This window comes from Mustela lutreola, chromosome X (genome assembly GCF_030435805.1).
Source record: "Mustela lutreola isolate mMusLut2 chromosome X, mMusLut2.pri, whole genome shotgun sequence".
Taxonomy (NCBI): Eukaryota; Metazoa; Chordata; class Mammalia; order Carnivora; family Mustelidae; genus Mustela; species Mustela lutreola.
Window position 1 is genome coordinate 14,575,048 of NC_081308.1, and position 22,481 is coordinate 14,597,528.

Below are 22,481 nucleotides of genomic sequence, written 5' to 3' on the forward strand. Positions count from 1 at the left end.
TTTGGGCCCTACTTTCTTAGTTCAAGCCCTCATGACTTCTGACTTGGGTTCTTTGAGTAGCCTCCCAGCTGATCTCTGTTTCCCAGGGTTGCCATCAAACCAGTCTCCGGAGTAATTGTGAAGCTGTGTTCTGGCCTTCCCACTCATTCATTCACTTAAGTCCTAAAGTATTTATTGATGTCACCTGTGTGCCTAGTGCTGGTCTAGCTTAGAACATGTCAGTGAACAAGACAGCCAGAGGTCTCCACCTTCACAGAGCGCTCATTCTCACAATGAGAAGACTATACACTAAATATAAAAATTATGTAGAGTGGTAAAAGATAATAAATGCTACAAGGCAAAACCAGAGCAAGGCAACCTGCTGCCTGCCCCCAGTCCTCCATCTCTTACCTGCTGACAGTCCTCTGGTGGTTTCCCATTGACATCACAACAAAATCCGGATTCCCCGAGATGACTTTCTGGATATTCCCTGGCCTTTGCCATCCTCTCCAGCTGCTGCTCTTCCATCCTGAAACACACTCCTCCCCCTGCTTGGTTAGCTTGTTTCTGTCCCATTTAAGGTTCCACTTTGAAGTCTTCTGCAGTATGATATCATCCCTCTCCACCCAAAGTGACATGTTTTCTTCTCTGTTCTAACCATGGTTCCTTGTCTAGCCCTCTAACATGACACAGACTACATGGTGTTGATTCTTTGTCTACATTTTTCTCCCACAAGGTTGCAAGGCCCTTGATCATGTTTTCCTCTTTTACCTTCATTGACTAGCACACTGCCTGACAGTTGCATAAATATTTGTTGACTGAATGAAAGAAAATCTTCAAGTGTGCTTGCACAGCCCTAAAAATGTACTTCGATGGTTAACCGACAACTAAAACAGAGGCTTTGGAGGCTGTATGGATTTAGGAGATGTTGACAGAGAAGGGCATCGCCTTTGAAGAGCTATATAGCAATAGAGGGAGAACCCCTCCAGAACTCTGTCCCCTGGTAGGGAGACTAACAGCAAGCCCACCAGAGTAGGGGCAAGGTCCTGGGTGTTTCATAGGCTCAGCCTCTTAAAGCCTCCTAAGAGTCATCATGACCTTCTGCAGTCACCCTCGCCCACATCCCTTGACTTTTCCTCTTCTGTTGATTTGGAGAGACAACTAGGAACCTGAGCTAAATAAATGTATAGAAGTATTATTTAGGACTAAATATGAATTGATTTAGGTAGGCTACTAGTTCCTTCCCAGCCCCATTTGAAAAAAGCATAGGGCATTGATTAAGCCTTTTAGTGCATCTGGTTTTTTCTCATGCTGTGGTTACTTTGGAATCTTAAAGGACTAAAATTTTAATTCAGATTAAAGTTAGGTAAAATATTGTAATGTATATGAGCAAATGTCTTTTTTCTGTCACTGTGAGTTTTACTTCCAAAATGGACCATACCTGTGTTATTCCTATAGAGATCTGGAGTACATACTTTAACATAAAATGTTAACAAAGTTTCGATTAATTAAGAAAGACCATTTTGTTTTGATTGCAAGTGAATTAAATTAGTTTGTATCAGCAAAGTCCCTCATTTTTCATTTAAGTGATACACTTCAGGGTTTGGCAAGTAGAACATTTTTATTTTAGAAAGTCCAGAAATAGAAGGAAGAGATTTAACCAGGTGAAACATCTGGAGACATTTGTCATTTCAGTGATTCTTCTAAATCCAACTGGGTAAAGATTTAGTGTTATCATTGAAATGACAGATATTTCCAGAATACTTCCTGTTTTTAGTCCTACTGGGCAAGAGGCAAATGAAATGGTGTCATTTATCTTGATACTCAGCCTGTATATTCCTTTTGTGATGAAATTTGCAATATATTTTGATTTATGATCGAGCTTAGAAAGTGACAGAAAGGGGCACCTGGGTAACTCAGTCGGTTAAGCATCTGCCTTCTGCTCAGGTCATGATCCCAGGGTTTTGGGATTGAGCCCTGCGTGGGACTCCCTGCTCAGCAGGGAGCCTGCTTCTCCCTCTCTGTCCTCCTGCTGCTCCCTTGCTTAGGCTCACTCTCTCTCTCTGTCAAATAAATAAAATTTAAAAAAAAAAAAAAAAAAGAAGAAGAAGAAAGTGACAGAAGAAGATAGTAACAGCAAAGAGCAAAAAAGGTATTTACCCACTTATGTTGTGGTTATCTTTCTGTTCTTTCCTGGATTGAGAACTTAAAAATGTTTTTGTTTTTTGGGGTTTGTTTTTTTGTTTTTACAAATAACCTAATTTCTTTGGAATGTAGTTTAAAAAAATACAAAATTGACTCTGTGCCTCCGAAGTATAAGTCTTACAGCACAGTTAATATATTCTAGCACACATATTGTTAAAAGAGTCACTTCAGAAAATCTATTCACTGAGAATAGATTTTGCATAGTTGAGTCTATGTTGTAAGAAAGCCTGTTTCAGAGAATGCCAAAACGGTGAAGGGGGTCTGTCCTATTTATACTTTTAAATATTCTAAAATGTTCTTCATTTTATCAACTGACAAGTCAATTTATGCTTTGAATATATACTGCCTGATGTTAACTGACCCTTGCAAGTTAATGTGATAATCAGTAGGGGGAGGGAGAATGTTCCCTGGAATGCCTCCACCCTCAGAAAACACAAAAATTATATAAAGGGCAGAGGAAGGTTTTGATTTACTTGTTTTTATTTGTGTGAAAGAAAATGCAGTATAACCAGTTAAGAACTGCTTCGGCCAAAAAGTACATCAGTGACTGACTTTTTCTTTATTTAGTGCCATCTCCTCGTCCAGACAATTCTTTCCATGAAAATAATGTATCAACCAGAGTTTCTTCGCTACCATCAGAGAGCAGTTCTGGAACGAACCACTCAAAAAGACAACCAGCATTCGATCCATGGTGAGTATTTTGATTTGTTCTTATTCTCCTTTTTTCTAATTGGAGATTCGAGATTTCAAAGAATTCTGGATACACTTTTTAGCTTGCTTGCTTTCTCAAGAGAGATTGTTGATAAGGAAAACTGATTTGGCATTATCTGTAATGGTTTATTTTAAGTTCAGCATTTATATTAAATATGTAAAAGAAAAAATCTGCTGGGTCACTAAATGCCTCACATTAGGTAGTGTATCTTTCCCTGTGTTCTTCTGGTAGGAATGCCATCTTCACTGTCTCTTGTTACCGTATCACAGCACTTGGTTGAGCACTTGGTGTATGCTGGCTTACTCGGTCCTCACGGTCAGCCTTAGGGGTGGGGGCAGCTCCCATTCCACGATGCGGAAGCTGTAGCCCCGGAAAGGAGGAACACTTGCCTGGCACTGGGCAGCCCTTATCAGGGAGGGGGAGCCAGGATCTAGGCCTAAATAGAGTCTGACTCCAAAGCTTATGTTTTTAACCTCTGTGCCATCTGACGTACGTTCAGGGTGAATGGAAAGAAATGGAGGGACACCCTTTATGCTACCACCAAAAAACATAATGGTAGTCAGAGGCTAAAATGATGTGCCAGTTGCTTGTCCTTTGTTATCTTCTTTGCATCATACGTAGTAAAAACTTAGGGAGAGTTACATCAAGTTTTAAGTCTCATCAGCAGATCTGTCTGGGGAATAAGGACCTTTTAAAAAAAAAAAAAATTAGTAACATAGACTAATACTAATTACTAATACTCTCAGCTGCCCAAAGAGGACTGCCCAGAATCTAGATGTGAGGGGTATTGATGTGTACTTTATAAAACCACCGAGCGCTCCACTTGGAATAAAGTGGCGCATCACCATAACATTGAGAATTTAGAATAGGGCCGTTCTATCGGATTTCAACTCTGGTGTTTATTGCTGGAAGTCACAGAAGGGTTTTACATCCGTCAGTGCTCCTAACCTGTGCAGGGGTGCAGTTTTCACCCTGCTGGCAGGGTTGTATCAAGGTTTTAGTGCTTCTGTGCCCTATGGTAAAAATAACTTCATTATTTTTAAACCAGTAGTAAAAACAATGTTTTTAAAGCTATAAATGTTTTCATTTACATCCATTGCCTTATTTTATTAAATGAGAGTTTTAACATTAGTGACTAAGAGGTTGGACTCTGGAAATAGGACATCTTGATTTTTTTTTTTTAAAGATTTTATTTATTTATTTGACAGAGATCACAAGTAGGCAGAGAGGCAGGCAGAGAGAGTGAGAGGGAAGCAGACTCCCTGCTGAGCAGAGAGCCAGATGCAGGGCTCCATCCCAGGACCCTGAGATCATGACCTTAGCCGAAGGCAGCGGCTTAACCCACTGAGCCACCCAGGCGCCCCTGGACATCTTGATTAATGTCACCTTCTGTTGGTGTGACTTTAACCCCTGCCCCTCAGTTTCCTCATCTGTAAAAATAGGCCTACGAATACTACCTCCCTCCCAGGATTAACATGATCATTAAACGGGAGAAAACTCCAGGAGCACCGAGAGCAGTGCCAGGCACACTGTGACTTGTTACTGTTAGCTGCAGCAGTTTTTATCATGGATGTCCTCTAACTTCACTATGACTTACCACACGTCTCCCCTCCACCTCCTTCGCTGAGAAACTTTGCTGCATTCGTTTTCCATGTGACTGTAGACCAGCTCTCCTATACGTTAACCTGGAAGCACAGGTACAGCTTATAGTTACCAGCTTGGACAGTTTTCAAGTGAGGCTTTCATAAGCCATGCGAATAGCGTCTCAATTGTGAGACTAAGGAGGTAGAGAAAAAATCGTTTTTCCTATTGGATGTTGCATAATGGAGTGGTGATGATTTAAAAGAGAATCAACTATGGGGGTGCCTGGGTGGCTCAGTCATTAAGCGTCTGCCTTCGGGTCAGGTCGTGATCCCAGGGTTCTGGGATGAAGCCCCACATCAAGCTACCCGCTCGGCGAGAAGCCTGCTTCTCCCTCTCCCACTCCCCCTGCTTGTGTTCTCTCGCTGTCTCTCTGTCAAATAAATAAATAAAAATCTTAAAAACAAGAGAGAGAGAGAGAGAGAATCAATTACAGATTAACATAGTTCTATCAAAATTAGGTAGGTCAGACCAAAACTAAATCCAAATGTGGGATAGGTAGTATTAACAAGATTGTTTCTGTCTTTTGGATAGTCAGTTTGAGTAGAGCTTGTTTAGGGAAGCTATATGTAGAAACCTGAAAACAGTTGTAGTTTCTGTTTTTGTTTTTAAAGAATTAGCAGGCATAATTGGGGTGTTAGACTTTAGACAAGCCTTCATCAAGTCTCCCTACTTTGATAATGCTATTTTGAAGTTTGAGAGAGTTTCCGAATTACCAGTTTGAATCTCAGTGTTCTTTTGTTCCCACTGCTCCTCATGTTAATGCTGCCGTGATACCCTTCTCCTTTGGGCATCACAGTCTAACTTGGTCTAAGTCACTCATTGAACTGACCTTGATTTTTTTTTTCTTGAACAAGAGATCTCATTCACCATATTGTGTATATTTGAGAGAAATGCAGCTTGATAACGTACAAAAACATGAACAAGCCTTGCTATGGTAACATAGTGAGTCGCTCTTCCTAAATTGTCATTTGCCTAAGGGCAGTCTGTTTCTCCTTGATAATGGTGGTTCCATTTCTGTTGGGACGAGAATATTTGTAGAGTGTACTCATTGTTGGAATGGAAAGACTAACTTACTTCATCATATTTTAAAGTAGTTGATACTGTAGTATAACATCCAGAGTGGCTATTCTGGCCATCTTAGCTATCCAGAGTCCAGCCTAGAACTGGGAGATAAGCCAGAACATCTCAGAACAAAAAACAGAGTTAATGTAGTCATATCCATCTTTACTAATGGGAAAACACCTCCACCCTCCCTATAAGCTTGTTGACTCTTTTATTTTTCCCTTAAGATCTTATTTATCTATTCTAGAGACAGAGACAGAGAATGCATGTGCAGAAGCGGGGGGAGGGGTGGTGGGAAGAAGGAGAGAGAATCTCTAGCAGACTGCGCTGAGCATGGAGCCCAACGTGGCTCTCCATCTTGTGACCCTGAGATCATGATCTGAGCTGAAATCAATATTCGGTTGCTCAACCGACTGAGGCCAGCCAGGTCCCCCAAAGCCTGTCTACTCTTAGGCACAGTTTTAGCAGTTGGCACTGAGGTTGACAGGCAAGAAGTAATCCTGGGCAACAATACAGTGTGAAGAGGGAGAAAAATCCCAAATAATAGCCAGGGAGAGGAGAGGGGTATTTTCGTCTTTTCTCAGGCTCCCAGTAGGAATATCATTTCTGGCCTTCATGGTTTCATATGTAGTATAGATATCCATGAAGCATATAGATTTCTAAAACAGGCTGTTCTTAACTTTCCTTAAAAAGGCAAAGTGTAGGGGCGCCTGGGTGGCTCAGTGGGTTAGGCTGCTGCCTTCGGCTCAGGTCATGATCTCAGGGTCCTGGGATCGAGTCCCGCATCGGGCTCTCTGCTCAGCAGGGAGCCTGCTTCTCTCTCTCTCTCTGCCTGCCTCTCAGTGTACTTGTAATTTCTCTCTGTCAAATAAATAAATAAAATCTTTAAAAAAAAAAAAAAAAGGCAAAGTGTATAAAATACCATTTATAGGAATCCCAGTAATTAAGGTAAGTGAAGGATTGCTGTCACTGCACACAGCCCCAGGCTTTCTCTTCTGGTTAAGTTATGAATATATTGGCAGCCATTATCGCCTGCCACCAGAACTCATGAAACGGTTCACTGATTGTTTTCCTAGACTTCAGCTGACTAGTTTAGTCGCATGGCCAGGGGAGGGGGGTAGCAGGGAAGGAGTCCTGCTGCTGTACTGAAGCACCAGAGTCTGACCCTCTGGCGAACCTGTGGGTATCCCACCTTGAGTCTATGAGCAGCTTCACGTCTCACTCCTTGTTTTATTTTTCTCTCTAACCCCGACACCTCTAACACCAGGCCCACCGCATGCACTGGACTCCATAAGTGTTGGTTGACTTCCATTCAGTCAACTTTAGTTCCTTCCTTTTTTAGGGGAGTCTTGCATTCTCTCTTTCCTCTTAACCCTTTATAAAACAGCTGTTGTGTTAGAGGATACCAGAGTAGGGGAGGTTGCTACCCCCTACCCCCACCCCAGCTGTTTGATCGGCCCCGGATAATGTGCCAGGTGACTAGCTGGGTGGTCCTTCTCAAAGGTCTTGTACCTGAGATGGATGTGATTGTCCATTTGTCCTTCTCTCGTGCTGCTCCTCTTGGACCATCTGCTGCCTCTACCAGGTATAATCATAGGGTCCAGAATTCACAGATGAGATAAGTTATGGTGTAGTACCTGTTGTAACAGATCTAGTCTCTGTCTTTATTCTTTTGTACAACGCACGGCTCTTAAGGTGCCTATGTTCCAGGTGGCTTCTCTCTGCCTCTACCTCTCTCTGAGTCTATCTCGCGGGCTTTCTCCCTCTATTTCTCTAACTCTCTGTATGTGTATGTTTCCATGTAGCTTCTCCTTTCTTCGTCTCCCCTTTCTCTCTCTCTCTCCCTCTCCCACTTGCGCTCTTTCTCTCTCTGACTTCCTTTTTGTGTCTTTCGTGATACACGCACACTCATGCTTCACTCGTACCTTTCGTCTTTTTTTTTTTTTTTTTTAAGATTTATTTATTTTTTTGACAGACAGAGATCACAAGTAGGCAGAGAGGCAGGCAGAGAGAAGGGGAAGCAGGCTCCCTGCTGAGCAGAGAGCTGGACATGGGGCTCGATCCCAAAACCCTGAGATCATGACCCGAGCCAAAGGCAAAGGCTTAACCCACTGAGCCACCCAGGCGCCCCGACTCGTAGCTTTCATCTTTGTAGTTCAAGGGTAACTTATTTCCTTCTTTGTTTTGGTCTCTGGGATCTTTCCCTGCCTGAGTCTTGGCCCCACTGCTTCTTCTCAGTCTCAGTCTGAAGATGTTTTCCTCATCATTCCTCCTTTCCTTGGGCTCTGGTTTATCCAGTGTCTCTGAAAAGACCCTACAGAGGGTCTCTGATCTTCCTGCATTTTATGCTCACAGGGGACTCCAAACCCTGGGCTTTTTGTCCTCCTGCTGTTTCTCATTCATTACCCTTCTCATTGGCTCCCTCACTTTCTTCTTTCTGGATAGAGACTTTTCTTCCCATTCCAGATCTGTTCCTCATAGGATTAGTGTCTCAAAGCCTTCTCTTGCTCTCATGCCAGCGTTAGCATTCCTACAGTAATGCCCATTCCCATCCCGAGCTTGTAGTCATGATGAATGTGTCCCCCTTAAAGATTTCCTGGATTGGCAGAAAGCACTTTTATATTGACCCTCAGCAGACCTTGGAGATTTTGTTAGACTTACATTCTGATTGGGTTAAAAAAATTTTTTTTTCCCTGTTTATCTGAATACTTTGCTGTGCTTCTAGGTTAGGTGCAGACCCCTTATGGAAGGACATAAGCTGTAACATAAGCAAATAGTTCTTTAACTTTTGTAAGTTATTATAAGGCATTAAAAATAGTATTGGTGGTTAGCCTAGATGCTATGTGAGGTTCCTTTCAGTTCTGAGAGTTGTGCTCTTGTGATTCCAGCAAACTACACTGTATTTACTGTATTCCGTAGAACCCGAACTTTCCACTCTTCTGTTCTTACCTGTGCCATCATATCTGAAGTTTTCTAGCTTCCAAAACCATAAATGTATCATTCTGAGTTCTAATGCTACTTATTTTTATTGGTTGTGTTGTATTATGAAACTTTTCACTTCAGAACTTGGAACTGTCAATGATTGTAGGTCCTAATGAGTTTCAGGACCACTTGGGCCTACAGTCCCGATTTTTACTTCCTTGGTATTCCCATTAACTTTTAGGCTAGACACTTAAAGAAGAAATGATCATTGCTCCTTCACAGAGTCATGTTTTCCTGTTTTTTAATCTGTCTGTCCATCTGTCTTTCTTTTTCAGTCTCTTCCCTTATTGTCTTAGATCTTGAGTTTTGAGGTTTTCAAATAAATTTTCTGTGGTTTGTACAACCTTTTTAATATATCTGTAGTACACGTTTGATGTTAAAACTAAAAAGAAGAAATAATAAATCACCAATAATCTTTCTACCCAGAGATAGTAACTGTTAAGATTTTATTTTGTTTTATTCCTGCCTTTAAAAAGTGAGTGTGTGTACACATATATTCCTTTTTATTTTGAAGATTTACTTATTTATTTGAGAGAGAGGGAGAGCACAAGCAGGAGGGGCAGAGGGAGAAGGAGAGAGAATCCCAAGCAGATTCCCTGCTGAGCATGGAGCCCGACGCAGGGCTTAAACCCATGACCTGAGATCATGACCTGAGCCGAAACCGAGAGTCAGATGCTTAACCAACTGTACCGCCCAGGCACCCATCTTTTTTTTTTTTTTTTTTTTTTTTTAATACAATTAGGATCATATTATGTAGCAAGTTTTGAATCTTGTAGTTTTTCACTTAGTATTATATTTGTATTCCTTTAGATTACTTGAAATTTTTTGAAGATATGATTTATTTTTGATAGCTTTGTGGTGTTTTCTAGCCTGTGGTTCTGTAACAGTTTATATAGTTGTTTACTGTCTCCACATGGATTTCATCAAGAATGCTACTTGCTCATTATTTTCTTAGATATTGTAGTAACTTCATCATCATTGCGTGTTCTAAAATCACCAAATATGAATGAACTCTCACCTTTAATGTTTGGCTCTTGATTTTAGGGAATAGCTAATAGAAGGAATTCAATCATTTGAGAAAATGGTTTTGCACAGTCATATGTTAAAATTTAAAATAGAGCCCATGGAATGTGTCTTTTTGAAGAGTAACACTGGTTGAGCTGCTTTTTAAAGACTGTAAATGAAATTAATACAGGGCCTTTGTTAACATACGAGTCATCAACTTAATAAGGCCACGGTTTTCTGTTTGCTGTCTGTTAATACCTCCTATGTGTGTTAAAATACCTGATGGAGTCGGTGTGGCATGAAGCTTAATGTCCGTTATTTTCAGTTAGAAGCTTTTTTGCCACAAGTACTTTCTATTGAAGCATTCATCTTGTCCATGTTGTTACTGGATCTATTTTTCAAATTAGTTCCAATAAATAGATACAAGGTTTTTATGAAGGAATTTTTCAGTTTGAGGCAATTTTTACTTTTATTTACAGTGCTTCTGTAGCACCGTTGTTCTTCTGTTTTGTTTTTTGTTTTTTTGTTTTTTTTTTTTGTATGTTCAGTATCTTGGCAAGCCACTAATTATGAACTTCTCGAGCTGGTTTTAGAAAGGTAAATAGAAAAACAAAGATATTGAAAATGTTTCAGCTATTTCCCTTGGAGAGTCATGAAAAAGGCATCCATCCTTTAAACTGTGTGCTTTTCAGACTCTCCAGCGCTGAGGTTTTCTACAGCATGAAAGTGGTCCTGCGGCGCAGTTACCAGATCATTTGTAATAATGCTCAAATGGCCAGTTCAAGTGAGCTGTGCTAAAGGCTAATCATTAACCATGGCTGATAGATTCAGTCCCCCCTGTGCTTTTTAGAGGCTCTTTACCTACGTGCTTGATTTGTCATGGCTGTTTGAATCTGGTTTCATGCATTTTTTAGTTTTCATTGTACTTGTCATAGAATGGCAGGAGAAAGATTGAAAGATCAATATGATAAAAATGTCTTCCCATTTAGGAAAAGTCCTGAAAACATTAGTCATTCCGAACAACTCAAGGAAAAGGAGAAACAAGGTTTTTTCAGGTCAATGAAAAAGAAAAAGAAGAAATCTCAAACAGTAAGTAGATGGCTACTTTCTGGATACAGTGGCACACGAGTCTGCATTAGTCTGTGGGTACTTGACATTTTGGATGTGGCAATGAAAGTGAATTATTTTCTTACTGAGATTTGACATGCGTACATTGTATATGTGTCTTCTAAATTCTATCCAACTATCCTCCTCTCACAGAGCCTTTTCTAGATTCCACAGACTCTCCAGGAATAGAAGAAATTTAATTTGGATGAGAGAGAGCACCAACCTCTCTCGGTAAACATCCATGTGGATTTATATTCATGTAGAAACTATGAAGCTGCAGGGTTTTTTTCTTTGGGGGTTAAACACATGTGAAAACTTAGGAAATGGTTTTGCTGTATGCTTAAATCTTGAAATTTATAGCTAACCATCATTCATTATTCTTCCCTGGCTGGTTTTCCAGTTGCCATGTTGACAAGTGCATTTCTGGGCTGCATAATCACAGAGAGGAGAATAGTATTTGACATTTCAGGGCTTGCTTTAGTAGGAAGACATGTTTATCTTGTGACTGAACTGTGAAATGGAACGAATCTAATCTCCTGGGAGCCCTCTGCCTGAACCAAGGTTTGGCTCCATGGCACCCTGCACATCACATCACTGAATCACCCAAGCAAGGATCCTGCTGGTTAGTGACGTGAGGAAACAGGGGAAAGCCAGGCCTCTAGGCCAGCAGGAGACTCTTCACCCACGTGAGGCCTGCCTTCCCCCTTTGCTTTATGGTACTTCCAGGGCCAGACAGTGTTGAGTCAGCTATTTTAAATGCCTTTGTTTCTATTTCTCCTTCATACATGATTGACTCTCATTTTTTATAAAGGAAAAAAGATTCTAGGATTATGACTCAGTGGTAAGTAAAGATGACATAGATGATTAGCACAGAATGTAATACCCAAAGTAAGGGTCATAGATGTTCTGGAAGTATTAATAAAGACCTTCCTAGATAATGTTTCTAGATGATTCTTTCACTTGCATATTTGTGAAATTGATGTATTTCCTTTTAGAAAAATTGAGAAAAAAAATGATCCTTTCTAATCTTATCCCTGTCACACTGATCTTATTACCCTATTACAACTAGCATTAGGATTTTGGTATATTTCCTCCTAGCTTTTTAGTCTATGCATATGTTTGTGGAAAGAAGGTGTTTTTTTAGTTTGTTTTAAATAATAATAATCCTTGTACAGTTTTGTATTCTGACTTTTCATAGTATATCTGTCGATCACACATACCTATAATATATATATTACTACACTGATCTTATTATCTTCATTTTAATGGCTGCATATTTCCTGAAACATTCACGTTTTTTAAAAAGCTGCCTATATCTCTACCTGAAATTCCCTTAAAGCAAAATGTCACATCAAAATGCCACTCAGTCAAATATTGCTACATTTATTATTTAGATGGGATGAACAAAATAGACCTGATTTATTGAAGTAGAAAAGCTTAAAATATTTAAAGTACTAATATAATAAAACTGTTATCATTGTCTGTAGAACATATTTATCCATCATGAACTTTGAACTTAGATTATCTCTCCTAACCCTTGTTATTTTTATTTTGAGGTTTTTGTTTTTGTTTTTAACCTCAGGTCTGTAGCCACTGTGGGGTAATTAAGTGGAAGAAAGTAGCAGGAACCAAGGAATTGAAGGTGTTTTGTGTATAGACTTGGTTTTTGATGTCTGTCTGCATTAGACTAACATTTAACCTAGAGTCCCTAGCTTACCAGGGCATGAATTGAGTGTATACATGTTGACTGACTCTGTTATTCAGGATCTGGTTCAAATTTTAGATTTTCAAATAGTATAGATTAGGGCAAATAAGAAAATAATTATTCTCCAACATCCTCTCCACTCAAACTTCTTTAAGGTTTGTATACATTTCATTTTCCATATGTAAAGTAACTGCAAAATATCTCTATATAGGCCACAGTGCTTGAAGCCTCACAAATCAAAAGTTGTGCCTCTGCATTTTTTAATTAAAAGAAAAAGAATTTTTTTGGAGAGAGAGAGAGAGGGTGCACAGGGAGCAAGAGAACCCCAAATACATTCCACAACCTGCCCAGAGCGCAAAGCAGAGCTCAGCCTCAGCAACCCTGAGATCATGACCTAAGCCAAAATCAAGAGTCAGAGGCCCAACCACCTAAACCACCCAGCCACCCTAGAAGAAAAAAATTTTTAAGGACTTTGGTTTGTAGAGTAAGATTTCCAAAGAGCTCTCTGTATTTTGCCAGACCTCAGGCTCCTAAGCCTAATGTGACGTCACCTCTGCCTCCTTCAAGTAAGCATTGGAATAGAATTAAAGTTACCCTTTTTTCACTTTCTAGAACTCAGCAAAAGGAAACTAGGTAAACCAGCTTAGAAAGATTTAAAGCTTTGTGGCCTTTGCATCAAACTCAAAAAAAAAAAAAAAAAAAAAAAAGGAAAGAAGAAAGAAGGAAGAAAAGAAATATGTGCCCAGTGCATGTAGAGAAACAGGACATTTTTAAACCTCAGTGGGTCCTAAATCTAGTTGTAACACCTTTATTTCACTGATAGAGGACTGCCCAGGCAAGTTGTAACCTGCCCAAAGTCACACGATCAGTCAGGAGAGCCAGAGGTAGGTTCTCCTAAATAGCAGGCCCCGGGCTCAGTCACTGCCACAGGCTCATCTCTGGTCCAGAGCCTCTGGCCGCTGATTTTTGGGAACTCTCCTGTGGCTTCCTTAGTGATGTAAGTTAAACTCTTCCCCGGGATCCCATTGTAGGAACAGGAACCTTCCATGGGCTATCTTAATTGAATGGCTTCATACAAGGTGATCTGAATACCTTCATATATATTGCTAGTTCTCTAACAATTGAGTTATCCAAAACAGGGGAAAGTGGTGCCAAAAAATAATTCTGTATTGCAAAGGTGCCTGCTTTGACTCAAGCAAATCTGGAGGCCGCCTTGGGAAATCTGGCTTCAGTTCCATATCCAGAGTTACGTAAGCCCTCAGAGCATATGGTGACTTTGCCAACTTGGTAATTGTACCCTAGTTAGTTAGTATCTCAATTGGTAATCGTGCGTCAATTTAAAGATTGAACTTTCTGCTTTTTCACTTTGAAAACCTGTATTCTGAATGGTGCCACATGCTTTTCCTGGAGTGAATATTTCTTTAACAGCATAGAACCAGGCTTCTTTCATGATTGTAGACCATGTGATGTTTTCTGGTTCAAGAGTTGGCCATGTTGAAAAGTGTTTGCTGTATCCTCTTCTCCCCCTCTTCCCCATAGGCAGATCACGTGGTCAGTGCTTTAGTCGCTGAGATCCTCTCTAGCAATTAGGAAAAGATTGACGTTCATTAGTAGCTCTTTAAACACAATTCTTTACAATAATCTTACTCCTAAGCTCAGTGTGACTAGACATACGTAGGTTTCTAGGCATTCCTATTATAGGTAAGGATCATGACCGCATGTTCTTTATATACATTGACGTTTTTGCAGGTTTTGAATTTACTTTGTTGGCATCTCCATGTCCAGGTGAGAAATGACACAGAACTCCTCTAGGTGCAGCACAGAGTTTCCTTAAGTGACCGTTAACATTGAACAGTATCAGGGCTCCCAAGGGCTAGGAGTTTCAGTAAGAATACCCTTCTTTTTCTTCTTTCTTTCTTTCTTCCTTTCTTTTCTTTCTTTCTTTTATCTTTTCTGTTCTTTTTTTTCTTTTTTTTTTTTTTTTTTGCAATTAGTTTATTTGTATCTTATGTTGCAGACAGATTCCACCAACGGGGAGAATCCAAGCATCAAGAAATCCCTCTTTCCTCTTTTTAATTCAAAGAATCATTTAAAGCATAGTTCTTCTTTGAAAAAGCTTCCTGTAGTCACTCCACCCATGGTACCCATTTTTATGTACGGTAGCCCTGCACACTGCTCCAGTAAACTTGTTTTACTGATGACCACAGCATGTCTTGTATTTTCATGAGGTCATATTCTCTTTGTGCTAGTTAAGTACCTGAGCCAGTTCCATAAAGTTACTAAAATATCAATTCTTTGCCATTCTGGATTTCGTGAATCAGTTAAGGAAGTTGAAGCCTAAAAGGCTACTTAAACAAACTAGTGAAAGGCTAGTTTGGGTTGTCTGGTTAGCCACTTGTGGGCAGACGGCATTCATAAAATCCCTTATTTCCTGTAGAGAATTTGATTAACATTTATAACTAACCATGTCTTTTCATTTGGCTCACAAAGTCTGTTAACACTTGGTTGGCAGTTTATTCTGTGAAACCAAGTTGAATTGGCCAAATTGAGTGAGCCAGCAGGCTCCACTTCTCTTAGTCGGTGATTTGCTTTTTCCTCGCCTGGCTCTAGCTTTTGCTGGTCACTTAGTGTAAAGCCAGGGCTTTTGCTTGGCATTTGGCATTATTCTGTGTTCACCAAAATCGGTGAAAGTACCAATTGCATTCCTCTGGAGGTTGTGGTACAAAGTTCCAGGATTTTCATACTGTGTAATGGTAGACCCAGATTTACTCGGTGGTGTCTTGGGAATATGATTCAAACCATACTTCTCCCACTTCAGTATCCTTGAAAGCCTGCTAGGCTTTGTTGGGCACCACCAAATACAGTGTTTGGATCATTTTCCCAGCAGGAGCAAATGTTTGTTTTATTGAACTGGTTCATAACCTAACTGCAGTACGGATGAGGATGCGACAGCAGTTTCTGGTACAGCCCAACCTGACTGCTCTCTCTTACAGCGACTGACACTAACAGCATGGGAATGCTTTACGGGTTGAGGTTTTAACAAAGCTGCATGCCATCTGCCAATTTTTCCTAATACAGGGAAAATTATTAAGAGGGAAGCAGAATTTAACTGGCGTCACTTGCATTGTGAACATTGGGAGAGTTTTGGTTTCCTTTTTTATTGGGGGTGGGGTCGAGGTTTGGTTTCCTTTGATTTGCCTTTGTTCTCTTGGGTGTGGTTGCGTAGCTAAGTAAGGCTTATTGGGGTTCTTCTTGAATCCTTGCCCATATTCTGCTCTAGGTGCCCAATTCTGATGGCCCTGATCTACTGACATTACAGAAAGCCATTCATTCTGCTAGCACCCCGAGCAGCAGACCGAAGGAGTGGCGTCCAGAGAAGATCTCTGATCTACAGACCCAAGTGAGTAGTGCCTGTAATGCTCCTAGATTCTTAGACTCTGCAGTGACTATCTCGCTTGAGAAGAGGGCAAGGTTGAGGAATTCAGCCTCAGTGTTACGACCAGGCTGGGAGCCTCCTCAGGATATACCCTCACTGTGAATAGCAGATGCATCTTGGGAGTCCAGATGAATCTTGTTTCAGTGACCCATGTCCAAATGGGAAAAAAGTGAGCTTCCATTAGCCTTCACCTAGCCCTGGGTCGGGGAGGATAGGGGGTAGGTGTTAGAGGGGTGTAAGGGGAATAATGAAGATGTGATCCCAGCCCATAAACACTAACGTCTTGGGAGAGAGAGAAAATCTATAAATAACCATAATTCATGGTAAAAAGTGAGGCATGCCATAAAATGTAAGGGAGGGTGAGAGGTAGTGGGAAGATGAAGGTTTCGTTAAATGTGGCAGCATACGAATTAGGCCTTGAAAGACAGATACCATAACCTTTCTTGAAAGAATAAGCTTCTGAAGTTGATACAGTTTTTGATAGAAAATCAAACAGTTGTATTAGGAACTGCATATTATGCAATATTATATAATTGCATTTATCTGCCATAAGGGGGACAAACAGAAAATGAGTCAGTAAATTTTTTGAGGTAACTGAGGTGTATCTCCTTTGGACAACTATTAGGATTGGAAATGTTGTAATATTGCATCTTTTCAGTATCCCTTAGTGAGTACAGTGACATAATTTAACTTGTTTTTGATGATATGATTTTTATAAAGCTAGTATTCCTCTGTACTGTAATTTCTGACAACCTGATGAGCTTTTAGAGCTGTAGGATTGCTTATACCTATAGATGGCCACAGATTTCTGTGATTTGGACGAAGAGGGTTTATTTTTATAGGTTTGTTGTTTACTTTCTTTAACTATTACTTAGAGCCACTGACGGGAATTCCCAGATTTCACTTGTATTTGGCCAACCATCTATGTTTTCTGCTTCTTAACATAATACCGGCTCAGGGGAGGGAAGGGCATAGAAAGGGTGTAGAGAACCAGATACCCAAGGTGTTGGCTATGTATCTGAACTAAGAGCACAAGGCTTTGAGTGACAGCCTGATATTCTCTTCCCAGTTTTATGAAAAAGAGTATGGGGCTTTAGAACCTTCCTTGTATAGCCATTACTTTTTGCTAAGAAGCTCTTTTCAGGTTACTTTATATCTCTAGCTGGACCCAAATTATTGTAATTGCTCAATAGTCGCAGGTGGTCAGGGCTATAAAAATCACCAGGAGTCTCATTGTGTTATCTCATTGTGTTATCATACCAGTTTCAGTAACAAAAAACATAACTTGGAGCACTTAGGATGTACACTGTACTATGCCACCTCCCCTGGGGACCACAGAGCTTCTGTGGACAGACTTTGGAATAGCCATGGCAGATGCTTCCTTAGGAGCAATTTCTGAGTCCATTCTCAAGCAATTTCCCTTCGATTTCAGTCCTCTGATCCTTCAAATCTTGTAGTATGCCTTGAGATCATCAACATTTTATTAAAACTTTGCCAAGCCCTTAAACGCATGGCCCTTGAGACTTGGTAGCCAGAGGCTAGGGGAACATCTTGAGTGCAGGGTCCCTGTCAAGGGCCCTGAATTTCAGGGTGTTTTCACATGCCGCTTCTGATGGTGAGCCTCATCGCACATTACATAGAGGAGGAGAGGGGAGTGAGCCCCTTTCCCTGGTGGGGGAGCCATGGTTCAGCAGTCACCTGAGAAGAGTTGCCGAGTGCAGGGTAGGTGGCTGCCAGGACCCTCCCTTCTGCCTTGAAGCGCAGTCCCCTCCGCAGTGCAGCATGTGTGGAATCTGCGCCGCAGCCACCCAGGAGACAGGCAGGGCAGCTGTGAGCCCATGTTAGGAATCCAAAGCCTCCTGTGAGTCTGTTGTATTAGAGTCTGTAGGGCTTTTGCTTGTTTTTCTCTGCTTTGTTCACTTTTCAGTGCTCAGATCTTACCCCCACCCCGAAAAAAGTAAAAGTACAGGAAGGGAACGTTTAGATTTTACAGTGTCAAGGGAAAGGGAAGATCGGGGTGATCAGAACAGAAGGAGGTAGTGGTTTTTAGGCGAGTGTGTTGCTACCTAATCGAAACATTCCATTTCTTCAGTTTTCTCTTGCCGCTAGCTAGATGGGGTTGAATGGCTGAGTCCTGGCTGGTGAAAAAATAAGTGGCAGGTTTATATGGAGCTGTTGCGAGGATTTCTCAAAAAGGGAGAGGCGTATTCCTTTTGCTGCTTCCTGCTGGCTGAAGCGTGAGATTCCCCCCTGTAAAGATGGGATACAGCCCGATAGAAGGTGCCTGAGCCTTTGATCAGCCACCACACCAGCTCCAGACTTCTCTAGATTTCTAGGCTTTTTCATTAAAGATAACTAACTTGTTGGATCTTGTCTGAACAAGAACAAAAGGACAGATAAGGCTAAGGCTAGACTTTGCCCCTCCTCCCCAGGCCTGCCCCACTGGCTGCACGCAGTCATCTCCGATCTGGGCTCCATCTCTCCCAGCTTTCGAGTCTACTCTAAATTAAGTCCTATATACGCTCTCGTCTTTTCTTTCAGAGCCAGCCGTTAAAATCACTGCGCAAGCTGTTACATCTCTCTTCAGCCTCAAATCACCCGGCTTCCTCAGACCCCCGCTTCCAGCCCTTAACAACTCAACAAGCCAAAAATTCCTTCTCAGAAATTCGGATCCACCCTCTGAGCCAGGCCTCTGGCGGGAGCAGTAACATCCGGCAGGAGCCCACACCTAAGGGCAGACCAGCCCTCCAGCTGCCAGGTCAGATGGACTCTGGTTGGCACGTGTCCTCTGTGACCCGGAGTGCCACAGAGGGGCCTTCCTACTCTGAACAGCTGGGTGCCAAGAGTGGGCCAAATGGGCACCCCTATAACAGAACAAATCGGTCTCGAATGCCAAATCTGAATGATTTAAAAGAGACAGCCTTGTAATGTGTGCTGGGGGGGTGGGCGGGGTAGGTAAGCCAGTGGGAAGGGGATGGGAGGGGTGGGGGGTGGGGAGTGGGCTGGGCTGGGGTGGTCAGCCAGTATTTTCAGCTTTATGAAGGTGAGTGCAATATTGTATGTGTGGGGCCCTCCGGCTCCTCACGGCCACAAATGGTAGTCAGGGATCTTAGAGCCGCAAGAGTTCCTTAGGGACCACCAGTCCCCGCGGATCTTGTGTGAGAATGCATAGAGTGTGCCATTGAGGAAGAAGACATTCTTGCCAAGTTCTCCCCTGTACATTCCAGCTTTAGTGCAATCCCTGTTGAACTTGGGAAAGCCAGGATGTGTTCTGGTACTGCAAGGGATAGAAAAATTCATGTCGACTGATGCCCTTACCACAGATTTTTTTTTTTTTCCCGGCCTGAACTAAATATGGGGTTTATTGTAATCCAAGAGTATCCCTTTGAAGGGTTAGCAGATGAACTAACTGTATGTCTTAAATTGTTTTCTAAACTTCCATATTTGATAGGATTTGTAACATTTATTTATAATTAATATTGTACTGTTCTAATCATACCTTTTATGTTAAATGTAAAGTTATTTTGAGCTGTTTGGAACATTGTGAAGCAGTGGGACAGCTACAGTAGTTTCTATAAAAACTAAACAGTAACATTTATATATTGCATCAGGAGTATTTTATTCTATATATAAATATATATATATGGTAAATATCTGTCTGTTTTATAAATATAATCACTTAAAGAAAGTATCATTATGACAATATCTGCCATATTTTTATACATTTGTGATATGAAGTGAGTATTATACTTCTAATCAAGGGAGTTGAATTGCGGCTTTGTGTGACTTACGGTGGGAACCATGCTCAACTTGTAGGCCCCCACAGTAGCCTCTAGATACGATCCTTGGTAGCAGATGAGATGCAGCATCTCCTCCCGAACCCATAGGCAAGAAAGTCGGTTAGGTCAGCGAGAACTCTAGCAGGCCTCGTCTCCGTCTTCACGGTTGGCTCCTGTTCGCATCCAGGGACGTTCCTTGCACCTGAGGGGAGAATAGATCCAGGGTTACTCATGGGTCTTTGTTGAGAGAATCTGCTTTTCTCCTTAGTGGTAGTGTAGAGTGTAGACCAAAGATTTGCCAGTGAACATTCCTAGGTTGCGAGGTTGCAAGAGGCACCTTTCTGCAGCTCTTGCAAACCAGCTCTGTGCTCCTGAGTCCTGTGCACGATGCCGCAGACTCTTGGCTGGTGGGGTGGGAGATCCGTGTGTGGCATTTCTATTTCCAAATGTTCTGCTGTTGTTGTTTGCAGTATATTTACAAGGCTCCTGAAGCAATTCCAGATGTAGAGAAAACTGCTATACTCACTCTTTCTTCCTGGGACTGTCCATTTATAACAAGGTTATCATGGACATCAGTACACATGTGGTCAGAACGGGACTTCTTTCCCTCATTTGATCTCCTTCGACTCCCAAGTTACTCTCAAGCATCATCAAGGCCTGTGGCCAACAAGGGTTACAGCCTGGTGTCTCTGGGCCATTCTTGACAGAAACCACCTCACTATCATCTATTAAGAGAATTCGATTTTTGGAAGTAGTCTCTTAGCAATAATATTTTTAAAGACCCACCCCCCACCCCTTCAAGGGGTAATTTCTCAATATTTATTACTTGTCCCAGGATTCTGAGAGGATCAGCCCCTGAATCAAGTGAGTGATAATTGAAATGTGCTGAGTTACTGTTCCCCCTCCCCCAAGACATTGAGAATTATAGCTCTGATGATTATAAAGATTATAAAGAAAAGGTCTTCGTTTCCTTGAAGCTTAAATTGTGTGCGTATTACATTTTTATATAACTACTTATAATGATGTGTATTGATTATATATAGAGGTCATTTTAAGGTGCTTTTTATTTGATTTTAATAAGTATAATAGGCACTAAAATGAAACTCAACTGGGTACTATCATTAAAACGATTTGATTCAAACCAATAGCTTGCATGCTCTTCGGTTCCGTTTATATCTTGTTTCTTTAACCAGTTCAGTACTGTTCAAGTAGCTCTGAATTCTGGCTTTTCCCAGGCAAAGCTGCACAGTTATTTAAGTGACGTGAACCCTTAGCAGTTTTTGCCTGGATACTAATGACTCTAAAAGGGTGTGTAACTCTTCTTTTTCCTACTAGATCTGTACCTTGTGTCCCCCCTCCTTGCAAACCAGAAACTACATTTTTTTCCTCCGGAAAGACTTCTCACTGTGCTGTGCGCTCAGGAACTGCGCAGTCACATTGCCGTGCCGTGGCATTTGAGGCTCGTCGTCACCCAGGGGCTGGTTTCCCATGTTCTCATCCTTGCTAACACTGGGATCTCAGAGGTTTGCAGAACATTTATATTCATGATGGTTCTTCAAAGAAGGGCTAGAATAATTGCCTTCTACCTAGAGCAAAGTAAACCTAACTGATGAAGAGTCAATACATACTTTTCGTACATTCCCAGATTTGAGCCAGAAAATATCTACAGTGTTTTCAACTAGTGTCTTTGAGGGATCAAAGCTCTTTTTTATCCTTGTCTCCGCTTTCGTCCATTCTGCCTTTTCATTGACCTCAGTACGCTATAATAAGTGAACTACAATCCGCATTTCTAGCATGTATAGTTCTCTTCCTGCTAGCCGAGGGGAATGGTCAAGTTTTCTTTCAAATCTAATGAGCCCTCTCTTAGCTTTTAACTGCTGTTTTCCTCTGGTTGATGAACCATTGACTTCACAAAAATTGCCATCCGTGATAAGAAGGATTTGATTTAAAGTCACAAAAGTCTGCACTTTCCTTAGGAAGGGAAATTTTACGACGTTCACATTCTGCTCTCTGCCCTAACTTCCTAACGGACAAAATACTGCTAAATGAAGGCTTATGGGTTACTTTGTTTTACGGAAGTATTGCCGATCTCCTTTTGAAAAGAAACTCCGTTTCTCTGTTTTTCTACTTTTGCTTTACCACCATCCTCGTTTTTCTTCTCGGAAGTTCTGAATGAACTTTGACTGAACCTCGCTTGGTCTCAGTCTGAGGGTTAGCCTCTTCGGGGCCCCAGATCAAAAGTGCTCCGTGCTGAGGAGCTCAGGTGAGCTGTCTCTGTGGCAGTGGTTCTCAGTCAGGGCCGGTTCTCCCTCCCCGGGATATTTGGCAATGTAGGGAGACATAGTTGGTTGTCACAACCGGCAGTGGTAGGGGGAGCTACTGGCATCTGGGGGGTAGGGGCCAGGAATGCTGCGGAACGTCCTGCATCCCCAGGATCCCTGCACAAACAAAGAATGATCCAGCCCCAAATGTCAGTGGTGGGGAGACCGAGAAACCTTGCGCTCCTGGATTCCATGCTCACTGCTCTGCGGAGCTCGGCTCTGTCTTTGTTCTCTCCAGGCTACTGGAGAAACGGCGGGTATGAATTCTTCAGTATCACATTCTCTGCCAGAATCTTCTACCACTCTTTTTGAATCCCTGGAATCCTGTTTGTTTTCATTGTCTTGGGCCTGCTACAAGGTACATCCTTTGGGAGGAGACCAGAGGGGCTTTACAGGTGTTTGAGAACTTCAATTCTAGGTCAGCATCTTGAGAAAATCTTTCATCGAGCCACGAGGCTTATATTTAGAAGCAAGCAGCAGCCTGGCAGATTGGCATGATTTTTACCAACTGCTCAAAGGCATCCATGGCTTCTAGCTGTGTCTC

General features: G+C 41.6%; 1 protein-coding gene across 4 annotated transcripts in view; it reads left to right on the forward strand.

Moving 5' to 3' along the window:
• Positions 1-18,776, forward strand: part of CDKL5 (cyclin dependent kinase like 5) — a 204,616-nt gene extending 185,840 nt beyond the window's left edge. For 2 of the 4 annotated variants that reach the window (XM_059156573.1, XM_059156571.1), the window contains 5 exons: positions 2,752-2,875; positions 10,579-10,678; positions 14,419-14,541; positions 15,682-15,801; positions 18,379-18,776. In XM_059156573.1, coding sequence (XP_059012556.1) covers positions 2,752-2,875; positions 10,579-10,678; positions 14,419-14,541; positions 15,682-15,801; positions 18,379-18,765 — 854 coding nt within the window. In that variant the 3' untranslated portion in view covers positions 18,766-18,776. The remainder of the gene's footprint in view (positions 1-2,751; positions 2,876-10,578; positions 10,679-14,418; positions 14,542-15,681; positions 15,802-18,378) is intronic. The other 2 variants (XM_059156575.1, XM_059156574.1) reach the window with 1 other exon arrangement.
• Positions 18,777-22,481: the final 3,705 nt, after the last annotated feature.